We start from the raw sequence: 20000 nt of genomic DNA, 5'->3' as shown, positions 1-20000 counted from the left end.
GTTGGTCTTGGTTTCAGTTAGCTAGCAAAATTAGATTATCAAATTTCAAACTTCAAGTTCTTTTACCATCTCAACAACTTTCAGTCTACAAAGAATTTTCATCTAAAATGAAGTTTACTTCTACCCGTCAGGAATTTATACTTTAAATTTCTGCAAAATTTTGGCATTAATTAAACATCTCGATCTCGACGTGCCAAAAATAGGCATATCCCATCTATTGGCACATGTCAAAGTATAAAGTTGTTTATGAGACGAAAAAATTACCTTGCCAAAAAACCCACTCTAGTGTCGTCTTGCCTCATGATCAACTAGCTAGCAAAATAAGTTTGTTTATGCATCTCGGCCAGCCTGAGAAGTTTACCAGTACCTCTACCAGTGAGAATTTATATTTTCAATTTCAGCTAAACAAAACTTGTAAATGGTCAATTGATTATGATTTTTTGGCATAAGAGATCTCGACCTGACAAAAATATGCACATCGCGTCGGCAAGTGTCAGAGAGCAAGTTGTCTTTTGTGACAACTGATGAGATTCTTACAAAATGTTTTGAAATTCGAAACATCTTACTGGAATATCAACATGAAAGCCCACTGGAGAAGTTTTATGGGCATTTTGACTCCAAAGGCTGTTTTTCCGCTCAAATCTTACGAGCTTCCCCAACAGGTTACCAATCAAATTATCATGCGTTTGTCGAAATCTTGCCGTAAATTCTCTAAAATTTCTCTTTTCATAAGGAAAATTAAGAAAGGAAAAAGCAACAAGTACCGTATTTACCCGTGTATAAGTCGACCTTTTATGGCCTCAAAAGAAGCTCCAAAAATCGCCCTCGACTTATACACGGGTCAAAGATTTTGAGCCAAGTTCCAGCTAAGTAATTTATTCAAAATTAACATAATAATGTTCTCTTGGGCATAACGAACACACTGGACAAAAGCCAACGTACATTGTAAAAGACTTCAAAAGGAATGACTAAAGAATTCAAAACGAATGTAGGCAATTCCAGTTGAAATAAAAAAGGATTTGTCCAACTCTAAATGTTGAAGATAGTCACAAGCACAAATATGAAATAGACACTGGAAATTTTCGTTTTCCAAAGGCGGAAAGCTCTATAAGGCATCTCTTGTTTCTTCGAATATAACACGATCGTTCAATGGCTTAGTAACCTGGCGCAAAACCTCGTGTTTGCGTGCAAGCATCGTCACTCGTGTTTGCGTGAAAATGCTGGTTGGTAATGATTGTTTTTTATTCTTTATACAAACCTGGCAGATTTAAATGCTTTTGCAAACTTCGTATTGTTTGGTTTATGAGTTTTGTTTTGTTTGTCATTTGAGAAATTGTAAGTCAAGGACCAATTAAACCTTGCACATTTTCGCATCGTTCGCAAGTTATTTTCAAATATTGACTCCTGCTTCTGTGATGTTGCATTGTGCTTATCCTCTAAAGCCCGCATATACAACAGCTACTGAACAACAAAACTATTAAGCGCTTGAGGCCCTGATTTTTTTGTGTATCCACATTTCCAGAAATCGAAGAATACAAGATTAGTGTCCCATGAACATTTGACAAAGAAATTAAGAAATTGCGTTTTTTGCCATCAAAAATGGGGGGTCGACATCAATTGTTAAAATTGAATAAAGACCTCACTCACTCACCAATGACATTGTGCATTACGGGCTAGCCCGTAAGCACAAAAATGAGTATGGTCCATCACAGAAACCTGGTATCTCTTGTACAGTGGCCAAAACTGGGCACAGCCATGTGCATCTTTCAAATTTATAGCAGAGCTTCCCAAAGGGAAGTAAGAAAATATGGTAACCCATCTGAGCGAGAATATTTGGTTTTGGTCACCGTATGACCGTACATATGTCCACCCCGCTATATATGCCAATGTGACCATTATCACGTGATCATATCAAGTTGACTGCTGACCACAAACTGAGCTTTGATTGGATCGCAGGCTCAAGCCAGGTTAACTTAGCTAGGGGTCATCCACTAGATTATCCACTAGATTAGCCTTTGCTATTTGGATGATCCCAACTCGCTCCCTATTTTGTTATTACACCTTACACTCTTATTACACTCTCTTTTGTTGCCTATGTAAATTTTACCTATAATATTTTATATGTTATGTGAAACTGAGCTGAGTTAAATAAATCATCTTGTCTTGTCTTGTCTAGCTTATTGTAAGAATAAGTAACCCGCGATCTCCACTTTTAGGCTTCGCTAAATCTATGCATTTTATAAGTACTAAATTTCTATGAACGGTCACCAGGGGTCATGGCTTGGTTGGTACATGTAATGTCACAGGGTACCATATTATAGACCTTATTCATAAATGGTGGTCAATTTATAATTCTTTTGTCCAAGAGCAAATTAGCCTACCAAGTCTCAATATCATACAGTGAATTGAAAAGAATTCTTGTTCTAAAATGAGGTTCGGTAAGCTAAATTTGCACATTAGTAAAAGAATAATAAAACAGGTGCCATTTATGAATAAGGTCCATGGAATTATAAATGACTTCTAGAAGATTAAGATTATGCAAGGTGAAAAGAAATTTCTGCCTCATTTCATGTAACATGGGCATGTTGATTTGAGAGCCATTAATAAGGTGCAGGTTGTCTGTAATTTCTCAAAGTATTAACCCTTTGACGTCCAAACCGGCCTAGACCGGCCAGACTCTGTCTAACGCCAGACGATTTTACCGGGTACTTGTCAATGGGGAACCCCTGGGAGTCAATGGGTTAATTACTTTTTTTTGGTTCTTCCAATGTCCCCTGGTGGTTTTATGAAAATCACCATGGGTTATTCAGAAAAAAACAATTATGGTAATATTTTTTCTTATTTTAAGATGGAGGATCTGGACAAACTGTCTGTTATTCACATCAGTGGCACAAAGGGAAAAGTGAGTGATAGATTGGGTTTGCAATACTGGATGGTCTTGAAGTATACAATTGGGGAAATAGTATTAATGGAACAGAAGAACTAAGTTGTCTGTGTAAAAAATATTCTCTGTTTGTGAATGTATTTTTACGCACAACTGGGAGCCCAGCCAAGCTGACCCCGCCATCCGCCATTGTCTCATACACATTGTTTCAGTCTAGTTTTGTAATTGTTTTTTTCTTACTGATGGCAAAAGATAGTTCTTGGAAAAGCTCTTGTGTCATCCAAAGGCTTCAACCAAGGATAACAGCCCTGGTCATCAGTCAAAATCTCTAAAAAAGGGTCATTTGGAGTGAGAACCATTCACCTAATTGCAGTGAATTGGCGAGAAATAGTTCTGCCCGTTCGCGTTCTCCCTCGCACTCTCAAATATCACTTTCCAACCCACCGGATTGGCCAAAAGAACTCCTTAACGAACAAAAAACAAATGTGAAAGAGACCAGGAGACTTGAAGATGAGGTTTCTAAATTGCCAAAGCGACAAAGAATTGGCAACCTCAGGTGACTGGCGGATCCTGAGTTTTGGTTGGTTGGAAACTTGCTACCTCCCACCCCCCCTCCCAAAAAAAAGTGTCATGTGATTTATAGGAAGAGGAATGAATTGTGTGTTCTTATGCTCACAAAGACAAGATAACAATACAGAAGTACTTAGCGTAAAAACAACAACTACATAATGGTGAATGATGAATTCTTTCCACCAAACCTTCCAAAATTTTCTGTGCAAGATGAATCAATGGTGTTCTCTAATTTAGGTTGTCATGGGTGTCTCTTATTCCTGATGTTGGTGGGTGGGACCATGGCTGGGTTGCCACGGTATGCATGCCAACCTTAAGAGCAGCTGGATGGCAAATGTAATAAACCTGGAAATATCTAAAGTACCCCACCGTCACCTGGTGAAATATGATGTTGTTTTTCCTTGAAAGAGTGTAAGCATAGAGTTTACACCAGGAATTTACCTAGTCAGGCTTTTTACAGAGGTGGATCTATCGGGAGGGTGCAGGAGATGACCTGAGGCTTTCTAATAGAACTGGCATTCTGCAAATAAAAAGAAAGGTCACCAGTCAGCTAAGCCATTCCTTAGTGGTTCACCCCCTCCTAAGAAAAATCCTGTTTCCGCCCCTGTTTTAAATCATCCTTTCTGATTAAAGGGCTCTACATGTGCTTTCTGTGAAAGCATATTACGCCACAAAGGCTTCAGGACTGGATTTTATAGGTGAGATATGGTTTGCACTTAAGTTTTGCTTTGACTTTTCAATTTACCGGTAGTGCATAATTACTAAATGTAGATGTGATTAATGGATAAAAGTGACTAAAGATTTGACATACATTCAAGTGATTTTACCTTGTCCCAGATAAGGGATGGGTCTATAATAGAAAACCTGATGAAACTGCTTGCTTGGCCTTCTGACTTGACTAACATGTTTAGAGACATACTGATATGTACTGATGCTAGGTGAACCTTGTAAAGTTCTCTTAGAACGCACCTGCAATTAATTTAAACTTATCTGGAATGTTGTCATACATCATGGAGTTCAAAAGTCAAATCATATTGGTTGGAGGGTTCAAATTAACATCGCTCAGGCCAATTCCCTACATGTACTCTCTTAGTTGACCTTTGATGTCCTTGGTATATTGTCCCTGGAATAACAAATCTGGGAATAATTTGACGTCACATCTACTGACAAGACATACTTAAAATTTTGTACGTTTTAGCTCACCGCATTTAATGGAAGTCAGAGAAAGGATCAGAGTCAATGGCAAGCCACTGTCCAAAGACAAGTTTGCAAAGTATTTTTTTGACTGCTGGGATAACTTGTGTAATAATGGGCATGTAAGTGGAGATACTAAGTATATATGTATATGTAAAAGTGCATTTTTTCAGCATGTTCTTTTTATTTCTGATGTGGGTTGTAACATGGGTCACAAATACAGAGTATTATTTATTTAATAACAAAAGCGTCAAGAAGTCTTCCAGTGCTGGAACACTAATTGGGGACACTGTACAAATGAGAAATGAAATCAATTTAACTGAAATCAGATCAAAGATTGGCTGTTGTGGAGAGGGGAAAGCTGGTGAACCCAGGGAATTTTGTAGCTAAGAATAAATTCATCTGGTCTGAGGTTCTATTGAGGCAGTAAGTTTGTGCTCTGAGCATCAAAGGGACCTGGTAACAAGATTGTTCCCAGCTGTGTCATGCACCATCCAGCATTTTTCTAGGCGGTAAATACGGGGAAAGAGAAGACACACACAACAGTACTTAAAACAACGCTTTTATTTCATTTCCAGTATTGATAAATTCTAGTGATAATTCGGTATACAAACAGATACTCAATTTTTCTTGTTAACACATCGAATGACTTTTAAACTTTGTAGAGAATAATTTACGATCTTCTCAGTCACTTCGAATGATGGCGAAAAATTTAGCCAGTGATCACCCCTTTCTCAAGTGACTATTATCACCGGCGGCCCGGCGCTTAGCAACATCCCTATGTACCTAGAGGAAAACTTCTTGGAGGAGAGTAGAGAACCAAAAAACTCAACCTACATATGACACCAAGTATGGGAATCGAACCCAGCCAGATTGGTGGGAAAAAATGCCATGTTAGCCCAAATCATGTATATGGAAAATTATAAGCGATAGATTGTCCAAACAATAGCTAACAGTATTTTTGTTCATAATGGTTTTACATGTGCTTTATAAATTATTGTGGGCTAGCACGAATTATTAGCCCATTCTTGGGAGGTCAGTGATCACACCACTGTGCAAGCCCTGCTCCCTCCCCTCCCTAGATTCACAGATAACAAAAAAAAAAGAAAGATGATTTCAGACTTTTTAACACTGACAATGATAGATGTACCGTCAAAACATGTTTGGTACAAGCTTGTACTGTTTCTAAGATTTACAGATATATATTATTAAAGGCTCTCCAAAACATTATAATTATATTAGTTTTTTTTTTTTGGATTGAGTACACACTCAAGGTGCTTAAATAATGTAGCTGTGGAGAAACTGCGTTAGCTAGTTTATTGCTAGTATTTTGTATTTCACTCAGGGTTTCCATTAAGGATAAAAAGGAAAATGTAACAGGAAAATCATCTTCAAGAGCAAAGATCTGTTGTGACTAAAATAGCATTAGAAAAATTTTGGCTGGAGATTTTCATCTTGTAGCCAGATAACTCTTCAATCCCTTTTAATGCCTAATGAAAGCCTTATCATCACTATAGTTAATTAAACCATGTGCACGTACCTGTCTCAGAACACTTGTTTATGAACTTTATAGGTTATTGATGAACCTGCCCTCTAAGAGTGACGGACACACTAATGTTTCAATGATTATAGTTCTTAGTGTTTTGCGTTTACTTGTTGACAGTACAGTAGGAACATGCTTCATATAATTATGGACGGACACCTTAGTATATAGGAAATCGCACAACCTCAAGTACAATTTGTGATTAATAGGTACGAGTGATTTTGAAAGTTCTCAAAATCAAGAGTACCTATTAATCGCGAATTGTACGAGGTCATGTGATTTTATATTTATAGTATACTCAACAAAATTATGATCAACCAATCAGAACGTGGTAACGGTGAGATTTGTATGTATCTCCTCCGATCCGTTCGTGTTTACTTAAAGGGGCTAGGTCATGCAGTTTTAGGCAATTTCAGCACTCATTGAATGGTCACAGAATTAACTAAAATATCAAAATAACTGTTCAAAACTATAGAAGAACTCTAACAAAACACAGGGAAGCCAAAAAGGGACATGGATGGACAAAACTGGAGAGGATTGAAATGGATTGAAATTTTTGTAAAATTATTTGAAAAACCTCGGCCCACCTTTTTTCAAATTTATATCAGTCTATATAAAAATGTAATTTGCATAGCGGGAAAATCATTCTCAGTTGTTATGTGGCCGTGATTTTGCAAATGAAAGACTCTTGCTCTGCCAATTTGATGTTTAGAGCTCATAATTAACAAAATTAAACAAATTTACCTAAAATGGCGTGACCTAGCCCCTTTAAGAAACCTTTGAAACTCTTCAGTCCAACGTGGGAAATCTTTGAGAGACCTTGATTGAACCTTGGACACCTTCTAAATTCTTCAGGTCAACTTCAGAAATCTTCTGACGTCTTTGGGTAAACTTTGGAAATCTTCGGAAGTCTTCGGGTCAACTTCAGTCTGCAGGTGCTTTATGGTTGCCTTCCGAAGTCTGTTAATTTCGGAAAACTTCATGTCAACTTTGGAAAGAAAAGTAATTGGTACTCCTGGAGAGTACAATTTAGGATTAATAATTTGTACTCCTTTTGTCCAATCAATCTAGTAATTTTGTTAAGTGTACTACAGTGTATAATACACAGAAATAAGTATTTGAAGACAACTAGTTGACAACACAATATTAATGATTGCCATTGCCTTCTTTTTTATTTTATATTATATTCTTAAATTATTAGGAACATGGAAGAGGCAACATGCCAGCATATTTTAGGTTCTTGACACTGATGTCCTTTCACGTTTTCCTACAAGAAAAGGTTGGCATAATAAATTAAATAACTAAACACATTATGATTTTCTAAGCAAAAGATCATTGCAATTATTGAATCAATTTCATCAGTTTCATCAATTTCTCGATCCCTACGAAATACAGCACATATTAAATGTATAATCTGTATTCAATTATCATAATTAAGTAATCTGGTACAGTTTAATTTTTAACATTTGTTGGACAAAATCCTTTAAAAATTTTATTAGGTAACAGGATGTAAATGTGTTCATAGGTGAGGGTGGGTGACAGAGGAGGAAAAGTTAAGGAACTAAAATTTCTATTACCAGTATCTCCTGCCCCTCACCACCACAAAGTGTAAGTTTTGTCAGAGTACTGGAAGGGACCACCTCAAGTGTTTTGGCTTTAAACAGGTTGATGTTGCTATTGTAGAAGTTGGAATAGGAGGTGCCTATGATTCCACTAATATCATTAGGTAAGTGAAGTTTTATTCTGAGAGAACAGTAGTTAACACTGATACTAATCTAGTTGAGTCAATTATTAAGGCATTCCTCAAAATAATTTTCATTATACAAAAGGTACGTTAAAGTTAAACATTCAATGGCATCAAAGCTGCAAACTGTTTAAACTGCAATTCAGCACAGCTGTAATTAATGTAATTCTGTCTTCTCTGTTTCCAATAATAATTATTATTCCCTTGGCTGTCTGCTGTCATACGACTCTCCTGTTGTTGTGTTGATCTGTGGTTGCTATCCAAGAAAATAATACAATAATAGTGTTTGCCTTGAATCATCTAACTAAAAGTCCAAAAAAAATAATTGCATGTTTTATTTCTTGCTTTGTGTCTTCTTTTGTCCACCTTTCTTGTGGTTTTGTTGGATTTAACAGAAAACCAGTGTGTTGTGGAGTGACATCCCTTGGTATGGACCATCTCAGTACGCTTGGTGGAACGCTGGAGAGTATTGCTTGGCAGAAGGCTGGAATATTTAAGGTACATGTACCAGCTTTGGATGGGATTCAAGCCTATATTTGATACTTCATTAAAGACATCAGGGGCACCCGAGGAGAATATAGCTCAAAGCCACTTAGACATAGCATTGTTAAACATATTTTAGTATTTAAACGGTAGATACATTGTATAGGCATATTTTTATCCCCTAAAAATTGACATCACTTAATCTGCCAATTTTTGTAAGCTATCATATGCAATAATAATAATAATAATTGTAATTATTATTATTATTATAAATAAGAAAATAATCACTTTATTTGCATAATAAAAATATTTACAAAAATTAAAATATCTCCAAAAGGTAAGAACTATAAATTTATGAGCAATATAGATATTTCTCTATTTAAAACTGTTTTAAAACTTCCAAATAAATAAATAAATAAATAAATAAAATAAAAATAGAAAAGTCATTTAATATTAGATCTGGCAACTTCAACGTCCACATCATGTCTTTAACATTATTGGTTCTCCTCCTATTTGATCTGGAGCCTCTGAGGCAGAGTAGCGCTGACCTTAAAAAAGAGAAGGAAACTTTTCCTCTTATCCACGTCATTGTCTTTGCATAGTCTTTGCCTTTCTTTATGGATATCAGTTCTGCGAGTCGGCTATGATATCTTAAACATTCGCATCCCATACCTCCTGTTGTGGTGAATACTAGTGGCGTAAAGGACGCTTGTTCGACTTCCAGGACTCGTCGTTCTTACATTCTTTTCTTCTCGTTTCATGAAGGCGATACACTTGTTCTGGCGTAAGATCTTTGTATGAGTCAGCGTTTGGATGGCACGTCTTATTTGAAAAAGGTCGACTTTTGGCTCTCCTAATAATAATAATAATAATAATAATAATAATAATAAAAATAGACTTTATTTGAATAGGGTGACACGTGACAGTAAGCGAAAGGCTACTGATAAATGTGTGGCCCTATACAGGGCTCGAAATTAACAAAAAAATCCAGTTGCAATTTGCGACAAGATACGAAAATTCAGTTGCAATTTCGCAAATTTTAGTCGCAAAATCGCCACACTGCATTGTGTTGTCAGCAGTTTAGCAAAAAATATGAGCCTGCAATACTTGTGTATAAAGAAACCGCTGAAATTGGTGAATGATCGAAGGAATGGAGCTGTGCACGTAACATCACAGCTAAATTACTTTACAATTACGCTATCTTCAGAGAAAATTCACAGCGAGAAACAACATACAGTAATCTTGTCATTCATTTATTTATTTTAGCGAAAGTAGCAGCAAAGTGGCAACTGCTAACCCTTTTGTTTCGAAAGAGCGAAGGTGACGACAAGTCGCAAATTTGCGACTTCTCCAGATATTTTAGTCGCAAAGTGAAAAATTTAATCGGTGTATTGGTCGCAATTTCGAGCCCTGCCCTAGACCATATTCATAAATGGCAGTCAAAAAATTATTCCTTTGTCCTTGTGCTAATCATCCTCACTAGCCTCACTTTGGAGCAAAGATTCTTTTGAATTTTGTTCATGCTAACAAGGCTAGTGAGGATGATTAGCATAAAGACAAAAGAATAATTACTTAGCCGTCATTTATGAATACGGTCTATAAAATGCAATAAGTGCTTAAGTTAGTGATGCAGTTGCCTCATTTTCCCAAAGCAGCAAGTTCTCGTGTGATTGATGTTTTTTAACTTTTAGTTTATATGGGGCAATCTTACTACTTATTAGCAAATAAATTTTCCATTCATAACGAAGATTTCTTGACTCAAGTACCAATAAGTTGTTACAGTAATTTTTTTTTTTTGCTGTTATAATGTCCCTAAACTTATTTTCTTGTAGATCTATTTGTTATCATCATTTATAATAAATTGGAGTAATAAGTACTGTTTTACATATCTGCCAACCCCCAGAGTACAAAAATCTGCAGACTTCTAGAAATCTTTGCATTGCAAGAATGTCAGAATGTTATGTTTTAATACTCTCCGAAAATTACCCAAAGGCTGCCATTCCAAATGTTCCCGACATCCCTCGGTTAGAACAGCATTTACCTGCTATTGTTTCCATAGCCGCGTCAACTAACTGGTTGATTTCTCGCCAATTACGATACTCATTAAACATAATAAAATCAATTTGATTTCTCTGTTTTACATTTTCCGATCGAGAACAGCTCAATCCATCTCTTGTTTTATTTTCCTTTTTTGGACATTAAAATTTTGAAAAAGGCCACAGTAGGAATTTCCCAGGAGATTTGGTACTCTGACTAGGAGACCGGGAGTTTTGATGAAAAACTTGGAGACCCTGGGGAAAACTGTAAGAGTTCATTTTCAGTGAAGTAAAGTGTTTCAGATGGTATTTAACAGGGACATAGTTTTTCAGTGAGTGATTAACCCATTGACTCCTGGGCGTTCCCTGCTGACGCGTAAAATCGTCTGGCGTTAGACAGAGTAAAATGCTAAGTCTGGCCGGTTTAGGCTGGTTTGGATTTCAAAGGGTTAAAACAAGAGCCTGAAATTATGTGCTTTTAGTGCATGCACACTGCAATGTGTAGACTTAACTTTACAATTTACTATAATTCATTTGCTTTAAATTATACAAGAAATAAAAGTTTTCCTTTTTAATGGATGCTCTACTATTGGTTTGCAGCCTGGGGTTCCTGCATTTACAGTACCACAGCAAGAAAGTGCTCTAGCTGTTGTAGCAGACAGATCAAGGGAAATTCAGGTGTTTATTGTAATTGCTAATTTACTTCTTGCTGTATATATGTATTTTAGAGATTTTTATTCGGTATGATTATTTTCTGTATATTGTTATACCTTAAATCCCCTTTTCGATTGGAGGAGAATGTGTCGGGGGGGGGGGGGGGGGCAATGTCACTTTTCTGAATTTTTGAAAAGTCTCATGTCAGGTACAAGTTTGCTTTGTCAATGTTTCACTTTGCTGTGACCATTGCTGTCAGAAATTTAACAAAAGGATGTACAAAAGGTAGTTTGTCATGATTTCACTTTAAGTGCTGTCACTACTTTTTAGGCCATGTCGCTTGTCGAAATTTACCCTGGCGGATTCTCTGTCATGGGTCAAAACTCACTAACTTCCCAGGGCGAACAAAATTCTCTAACTCCCTAGGGAAAGAACGACTTGGACTTTTGACTCACACCTGATCAGGTCGTGCACCTTTGAAACAGCAGCAAATTTCTTTCCCAGCTGCGTCAAGCAAATAATTTTTACACAGTCATGGCAGCTAAACGGTTTGAAACAAGAACTGAAGAAGAAATTGAGCAGCTTCTATGCGAGAAAAGCTCGAAATCTACTAACAAGGCCACCCACGATGCCATGAAACATTGAGAGACTTCTGCAAAGAGCAAAATTTGGACAAAAGCTTCCAAGAACTGAGCAAAACAGTTCTATTTTTAGTTGAGAGGCATAACAAAGCACTTAATGACTTGCTCCACAGGAAACATAGAGTTTTGTTTCCCCTCGACCCTCGCCTCAGGGAACATTGAGGGTCTTGGGGCTAGTCATAAAGTGCTTATTATTACCTGTGACACTGACATCTTGTGTAATGACATCCACAACTGTAATTTTTAGGCTCCACTACATGTTGTTCCATCTTTGGAAAGTTACCCAGGAAAACTACCAGGTAACCATAAAAAGATACCTGGTAAAAAGGAGTGTAACAATTTTTTTAGAATATATGAATTTTCATATTTTTGAACTGTAGAATAGAATGAAATTAAAGTTGGAAAGATCATCGCAGTTATATACATGTACAATTAGTTTAATAACTTAAGCTGTTGCAAAGGAAGTACATGTATGGCAAAAAGACCAAGCTTGAACAGGATTTAAACCTACGGCTGTGCAATTGTGCTGCACTTGCTCTACCATACCAACTGATGTATCAAGCAATAATTGATTTAAGCTCCCAATATGCTTGATAGCTCGGGTCGGTACATTTTGCTGACCTCCTAGTCCATGGACTACCCTAAAAATACCATTTCAAGTGAGTACTGTTGCGCTATATGTAAGCAGCTTCTCAGATAGTGCTTACTTAAGCGTAAACAACTTATTTTAAATGGTGTTGATCAACAGCATTTAAGTCTAAGCACCCATTTTAAAAAGATGAGCTTTCCGTGATTGTTGTGATGGCCGATTACTTCACATAACTGAAGTGAAACTGGTGCAATTCCTAGATTTAGTTGCAACTTATTTTAAATGGCGTTGATCAACAGCATTTAAGTCTAAGCACCCATTTTAAAAAGGTGAGCTTTCCGTGATTGTTGTGATGGCCGATTACTTCACGTAACTGAAGTGAAACTGGTGCAATTCCTAGATTTAGTTGCATGTGTCCATGCGGGCGAAAATAAACATGGTATGTGCAATGTAAGTTTATCTGTTTCATCAGTTCAGTTTTTTCTATAGTACTCATTTGAAATCATATTTTTAAGAGTTAGTCCATCTTAGGGTAGTCCATGGACTAGGGGGTCAGCGAAATGTACCTACAGTGTACTCTGATAGCTCAGTTGATCAAGCAAGTGCATTGTCTTTCATGGTCTGAATCCCATTCAAGCTTTCTAAATTTGAATTACAGTAACTGATTAATTAGTTAAGTTGTTTTTCGAATTTGCTGGCTATTCTAATCCATGTAGCTATTACTCTAAAATCCTGTGAAATGGAGCACCAACAGGGGAAAGGTTTAAAGGGTCAGCTCTTAATATTAAGACAAGTATTTAACCTGTTGACACCTCAAATGCCCTAGGACACCCCCAGTTGACAAGTAAAATTGTCTGGTGTTAGACAGAGTAAAATCTGTTAAGTGATAAAGTCTCACTCCCAGGAGTCAATGGGTTAATTTAAAAGCTGATAAAACTGAAGTACGTGTATGTACAGTACAGTAACATTTCAAAGCCAACAATGAGAAGTAAACTTGATTCCAAGGCCACCAGTTGTCAAAATTTATCTTCAGTTACTGTAATAGTTCAGTGTCTGTAATTATTATTTTACAACTTAATATTTTTTTCCTTGTGGTTTTTTTAAGGTAAAGTACTTTTACTGCTATGGGAAAAGTCTGCCTAAGGTTTTCTATGACTGCTTACCACCATGCTGAATGATTAACCATGCTTGCCTGAATTTCAAGGAAAGCAGCCATGTAGCAATTCTCATGATAGTGTGTATCATGTTTCAGAGACTAAGTTAGACTGGCTATCGTACCAGCTATAAAAACCTTGGAAATGATGGATATGAGATTTTTGCTTTCTGTTGGCTTTATAATTTCTAGACCTTGGCCTTGAGGGAGATCATCAACACTTGAATGCTTCCCTTGCACTTCAGCTGTGCACAACCTGGCTACACAGATCACAGCAAAAAGGTGGCAAATCAACGGGTATTTTTTATGTGCATTCATCGATTTGTTTGACATGTATTCATTTAATCAAGTTAGTCAAACAGCAATTGACCTCATTGTGAGTCATATTTGTTTCAATCATAGAGTCAGTGAGTATGATGGAAGCACCAAAAAAAGAGCCCAGTTCAGAAGAACCCCAAGAGAAAAAACCAAAACATTATGTTCCTGTGGCTGAAGCATTTGACATTCATTGCCAAATAAGAGATGGTGAGTATTTTGAAGTGAGACTGTGTTTAGTGAGTTGCGAGCTACTGTTTTGTCTGATTATGACCTTTAAATCATCCAAAAACCTTTATTTTTTACACACATCTGGCATGGGTTAGTTTACTCCATATTTTCAGGGCCATTGATTAAATGTAAGTAATTGAAATGACGAAAGTATAGACTTTTTCCTTAAAATCAATTAAAATCTTGGTCAAAATTATAACTGTTACAACTCTTCATTTTGTAATAATATGATGCTGTTACAATCTGTTGGAGTGATCCAATACCCCCTGCTCTTCATGGATTTGTTTTTAAGGAGAAAAAGACTGCCTTAGCGAGTTAACATTTCGAAAAGGTCTCCTTCTGATCGGATTTGCCAGAATTGTAGTTGTGTCTTACATAGAGTGAAGTGTGCCATATTTAGTGCCCTTTTTATTATCTTTGATAAGGTTTAAGAAATACAAGATGGTGTGGACGAAATCAGGTCATATTGAGACCAAGGGTGACTTTTTATCTGGATGGTGCACACACACCAAAGAGCATGGAGGTAAATTTAAAAACAGTTGATGAATTTAGGACAAGGTGCAGTAAGTTGAGTGTCCCCCAGCTTCCTCATGAAATTCAAACTATATTTGACATCCAACCAGTTTGCTCTCTGGGAAGAGAACTCCTCTTGGGTGCAGGAGATTGTCAGTTCAAACCGTAGCTGGTCCAACACTTATAGACTTTAAGTAATCAAGGAAAATCTTCCACTTTGTTTATGATGTCTTCATATGCTTAGACCATGGTTTCCGTCTCATTAAACTTCAAACTATATTGACTATAGGATGTTAAAAAACCACTCACTCTACTTCTGTGGTAGCAGGCTACTTGCAGTGTTAGGGAGCATGCTTCTCAGACCCAAGGTCATTAAGAAATGCTGGGTTTGCTCAGATAGGTTTTGGGTTTTGCTTGTTTTCTCTTCGCATCAAAACTCAACATTTGATTTGTCTCAATTTGCTTTTTTGACCAATTGTGCTTGGGTTTATAACCTTTAGATTCAAAGAGCTTGATTACTATCATTGCTACTTTGGACAGAGATTAGGGGACCCCCCAGTGTCACATGTGGTTGGCTTACTCCTTTTAATACATGTACCCTATGTGGCAATTGTAAGTGGGCAAAAGAACCTCTTCATCAAAGTTAATAATGGGTCTGTGATAGAGTCACTCTTGCTTTTAAGCCAAAATTTTCAATCTAGATGGAACTGAGTTATCAGAATATGATGGCTTTGTAATAAGAGTTTCCTCTTAATTTGATGAAAATATTTGTCCTTTCTAAATTAAGTTCCTGATTCTTTTTTCTAGGCCTGTGCACAGTGGTTTAAAAAGAGAGCAGACAAGGAAAAAGAAAATGAGAGGTGATTATAATGCCAGCAAGTGGCAACAAAAATTATTTTGTTGAAGTAAATTAAAATGATTGATCTTTAAAGAGTTAAGTCATTTGGAAGAGGAACATGAATGAAAAGAAAAGGGGAGAGTAATATTTATCACCTAATTTCAAGTCAGTATTGAAATCAAGTCATAAATGTATATGAGAAACCAGTTACATTCTAATTATATTTCCTCAGAACTGGCAAATTGTAACAGGCAAACTGTGTTTTCCAAATGTTTGATCAAAATTTAACCACGTAGGTTTCCCATGGGGATACTAGACTGTTTTAACGAATGCTTTAGTTCCTTTTGAATAGTTTGAAGGCTCTTTAACCTTCGGTTTTGCCTTGCTTGTTAGTGTGATGATCATTGTGCTGTGGTTTCTCCTTCCCAGCCCTCACCACAATACAATAATTATTCAAATTTTCAAGGATTCAAATAACTTAGCAGAGTCCTTGGTTTACTGCCAACTGTTGGATTCACCAGAGTCCAAATTAAATAATGATATGGTATTTGATGACTGTAATGAATGACTGGTAAGTGTTACCCCTCACATTCACCTCCAGATAAGTGAAACAAAGAGACATTTCAGGGGCAGATGCGGGTTTCCACCGTTTTACAGAAATCGGTCAGAAACCCTTGAAAGGGGACTTTATAAGAGAGTTAAATTCCAAAAAAATTCCCAGGGGTGCATGCCCCCAGACAACCCCTAGAAACTTTTTTGTTGTTTCAGAACCGTATATATTATCCCAGTTCCGCCCCTGCATTTTTTCGAAGCTGACTTGATGGTATTCAGAAGAGCAGGCAATTTTATTCATAGCAGTATACATGTAGTAGGACAGCTGTCACGTGAATCTGCATAGGGTAATGACCAAGCCTTCACAAGTCAACTACAGTTTAGTGGTAGAACATCAGAAGGCCGTAGGTTCGACTCATGCAAAGGAGCACTCAGATTATTTTGGAGTATCCCTTAGTCATATTGAAAAAATACTTATCTCTTCTTTTAATATATTATTTTCACTATTAAAATTTTGACTGGTATTTGTTTTTGTGCCTTGATAGTGGTGGTGTTGTTCGAGTGTTGCTTTTCAACCTCACTGGTGATCGTGATCCTCACAACCTTCTCAGACCAATTATGGTATGAACCACACTAATTAATAATCACCTGTTCATAAATTTATGAATTATCAATCTAGCCTTTTTTGACTGAATTTTCATTTTCTTGAATCTAGAAATGTGACTTTGATTATGCAATCTTCTCACCAAATACAGCTACTGTGGACCCAAAATTGAATGATGCAGGTGTGTTGTATATCAAACTTGCCATAACGTTGTTTTAATTTTGTTTGTTGTACATACATGTACAAATGAGTAATTAACAAAGGTGGGAATTTTTACTTAATTTGAAAATTCATGCACTGAACAAGTGCATTGCACTAAGTTGGAATACTTAGAGTTAAGACTTCCATTGTATGATTTACCAGCAATTAAATATGCACTTTCCTGCTGTAGAATGTACTCAAAATTGTTAATACTGCACTAGGCTATTCCTCATACAGCATTTGAATAATTTCTTGTTCATTGTTCAGTCAGCAATGTGTGTTTAGTTGCTGGAAAATCACTTGCATCAGTCCTTAAAGTGCCCATAACCTAATTTTTCTCACTTAGTCATCTGAATCTACACATATCGCATAGACGTTTCGCGAAAAAAAAATTGCGATTTGAAAATGAAATTAGAAAACGTTCAAATTTGCCGCCATTTTGGCTCACCATTCGCCTTAGTCTTCTATCGATTCTTCCCGGTCACAATACTGCTGTGACGTAGATTAAGGAACACGTGACTTCTAGTGAAAAAGGAATAGCGATATAAACAGTATAGTAAGGAATAATTCCCTTGAAAATGCCTAAAAGATGCGTAACCACTCGATGTAACAACACAGCTGATCCTAAAAAAAAGAATAAGTATACGTAGGAATCCTTCGACTCGCAAAACGCAATACCTCAAAAAAGAAGGAAAAATGGCTGCAGATTTTGTCTTGGTGAAAAGAAGCCCGGTAAAACTTCTTCACTGTGCTAGATTCACTTCAAAGAGTATGACTTTCAGTATTGTATGGACAGCAAAACGAAAAGATCGTTGAAGGCGGATGAGATTCGCTTACAGGAACAGACATAAGCGTTGACTTTAATTCCCTCGCGAGACCTTCCTTATCCTCTTGTTCTTTTCTGTAATTTTGTAGCCATTCCTCGTCTGCTAATGGTTCTTCCACGTAGGGTTCCGTGTAGTTCTGGGTTTCAGTGCTAGCGCTGGCTGACTCGTCGAGACCGGCAACTACTCACCTCAAATTCTTTTTTTTTAATCGCCAGTTTATTCACTGACTGACTCGTCGAGACCGGCAACTACTCACCTCAAATTCTTTTTTTTTAATCGCCAGTTTATTCACCTCCAGATTCAGAGGCACTTTCCTTGATGATAAATATAGGGATGATTGATTTTTTTGTTTACTGAAAAATACCAAAACGATCGCTGAGCGAAACCTTAGCGTTGATTAGTAAGAAAAGATAAGACCCACGCCAAAAAGCATTCCTTAATCTACGTTACAGCGAGCCCGTGAGGTCCTGACCAGCGGAAGGGGTGTACGAAATAAAAGTAGGATTGAAAAAATCGTAGAAAATTCGCCTCTCGCTGGAATTGAAAAATTCTTTCGCCAAAGTTCATTTTTTGATATGGACTTTCAAATAGGAAAATAAAAATTTTTAGGTTATGGGCACTTTAAGCAATAGATATCTCTGGAGTTCTCTATCCACAGGCAGGTCTGCAAAATTAACTTGTCGTACTATAAGGTGATTTGTAATTGTACCCCACCAGTCCACTCTTTGTAAATATATAGGCAGTAGACCTGTTGTGTACTTCTAGTTGGGTTTCTGCGTACATAATAAAAAGAGGCGAGGTTCTGTAGTTTGACTTTTTTATTTTTTATTTTATTTATTTATTTATTTATAATATTTACAGGACGAACACTTACACTACTTACAATACTAATATTATACTTACATACATATATATTGCACTGCTCATACTTACAGTATTTATACAAGCAAGCAGTACAAACACTTACACAACTTACAATACTAGCATTATAATTTTTTTTTGTTTTTTTTTTGTTTCTGTACTTTAACTTGCTTTTTTAAAATTTAGACCGAAATTCTGTTTATTATTTTCTTATTACACTTGTTTCAAGTTATGAACTACAGACAATAATAATACTTTTTTGGGGGGTGGGGATTTTACAAAATAACCAAAATAGTATAGGAAAAGGTCACCATGACTGTTATGGTCTTTTTGTGCACAGACTTGACCAATTTTATGGTAAGTCGGGATAATCAGCTGCAATGGTGTGTGGAAAATCAACGTGTGTGGATTGCTTTAAGGGGTGCAGGATTTCAAGCACATGCAAACCCATCGAATAACTTTGCAGATGAGGATTCTACTATAAAAAATGGACAGGATGATGGTCCATATTCTGCAATATTTCCCAGTGTTTCTCAGGCAGTAAGTTGGCTGTTGGCTGGCACAGATCCTCTCATACCTCCACTGTCTGCTGATGGTCATCCATTACCTGATTTCATTTCACAAGCAAAAAGAATTCAGGTCTTAATATGTGGAAGTTTGCATCTTGTGGGTGTAGCTATGAAGGTACTGGGTCCTGAAATTGTTGGCGATGTTTAACAACAATAGTATTCCTTAGACCGCACAGCCAAAAAAAAGGAAACCTGTCATGGATACAGATAATAGAGTATATAATATACATGTACAATCAAGTACTGCAAAAATTGCTGTGGAGAGTGAACCTTTGAATAATCCAATTCAATTCATGGTACGTCACCTTTAGCTCTTGTTATAAAATACAGTAATGCAGTGTGAACCATTTTCCCTCTTGTGTGGGAGCTAACTTAATTTAATTGGCCATATGTGTAGTCTTAACGCCAGCTTGGAAAAAGTAAATTTTATTACTTTTGTACATTTGTCCTTAGACATTAGCATCAGGTAGATTATTTTAAAAGTGTTTCATTATTGGTGAAAGAAGGTTCAGATGTTCATCCAGTTATTGAGGAGTGGTTTCACTTTTTGGGTTTTTTAGACATGAAAACTATCACAATTTAGGCAAAAGGAAACTCCTCTGGTGGGCTTGCTTTTTATGTAGTCAATAATGTCATTAACCAAGTAGGTGGTTTTTTTATGGAATAATCTTTACTGAGGCTGTCAGTACAGCTAGACCTCACTGCATGGATGTATGGAAGACCCATAATCTGTAATTCGAAACCAGAAGCAGAAACCAAAAAGTTAAAATCACCTTAACCGCACACTGAGGTAACCACTGAAGAAATGGGAAGAAAATGCTGTATTATTTACAAAACTAGCAACCAGAAGCCCATGCAAAATTATGACTAGGAAATACAAATTACTGAATGGGTGGGTTTTACCTCACTTGTTAGAAACAGAAAGGCAAGTGTGCTAATCAGGATTAAAAGAAGCTTATAATATTCTGTTTTGGTCAGTTGCATTTGGAGTGGTTTTT

General features: G+C 36.6%; 1 protein-coding gene across 2 annotated transcripts in view; it reads left to right on the top strand.

Moving 5' to 3' along the window:
• The window catches only part of LOC138030757 (folylpolyglutamate synthase, mitochondrial-like), a 21843-nt gene extending 1882 nt beyond the window's left edge, over positions 1-19961 (top strand). Inside the window, exons 3-17 of one of the 2 annotated variants that reach the window (XM_068878641.1) lie at positions 2849-2902; positions 4088-4152; positions 4653-4770; positions 7393-7470; positions 7856-7917; positions 8331-8433; positions 11055-11132; positions 11997-12048; positions 13684-13773; positions 13894-14016; positions 14463-14560; positions 15358-15410; positions 16486-16561; positions 16656-16725; positions 18774-19961. In XM_068878641.1, coding sequence (XP_068734742.1) covers positions 2849-2902; positions 4088-4152; positions 4653-4770; positions 7393-7470; positions 7856-7917; positions 8331-8433; positions 11055-11132; positions 11997-12048; positions 13684-13773; positions 13894-14016; positions 14463-14560; positions 15358-15410; positions 16486-16561; positions 16656-16725; positions 18774-19150 — 1497 coding nt within the window. In that variant the 3' untranslated portion in view covers positions 19151-19961. Of the gene's footprint in view, positions 1-2848; positions 2903-4087; positions 4153-4652; positions 4771-7392; positions 7471-7855; positions 7918-8330; positions 8434-11054; positions 11133-11996; positions 12049-13683; positions 13789-13893; positions 14017-14462; positions 14561-15357; positions 15411-16485; positions 16562-16655; positions 16726-18773 lie in introns of both variants that reach the window. The other variant, XM_068878635.1, reaches the window with a different exon arrangement.
• The last annotated feature ends 39 nt before the right edge of the window (positions 19962-20000 follow it).

This window comes from Montipora capricornis, chromosome 2 (assembly GCF_036669925.1).
Source record: "Montipora capricornis isolate CH-2021 chromosome 2, ASM3666992v2, whole genome shotgun sequence".
NCBI classification, from domain to species: domain Eukaryota; kingdom Metazoa; phylum Cnidaria; class Anthozoa; order Scleractinia; family Acroporidae; genus Montipora; species Montipora capricornis.
This window is presented reverse-complemented; position numbering and strand designations above follow the sequence as displayed.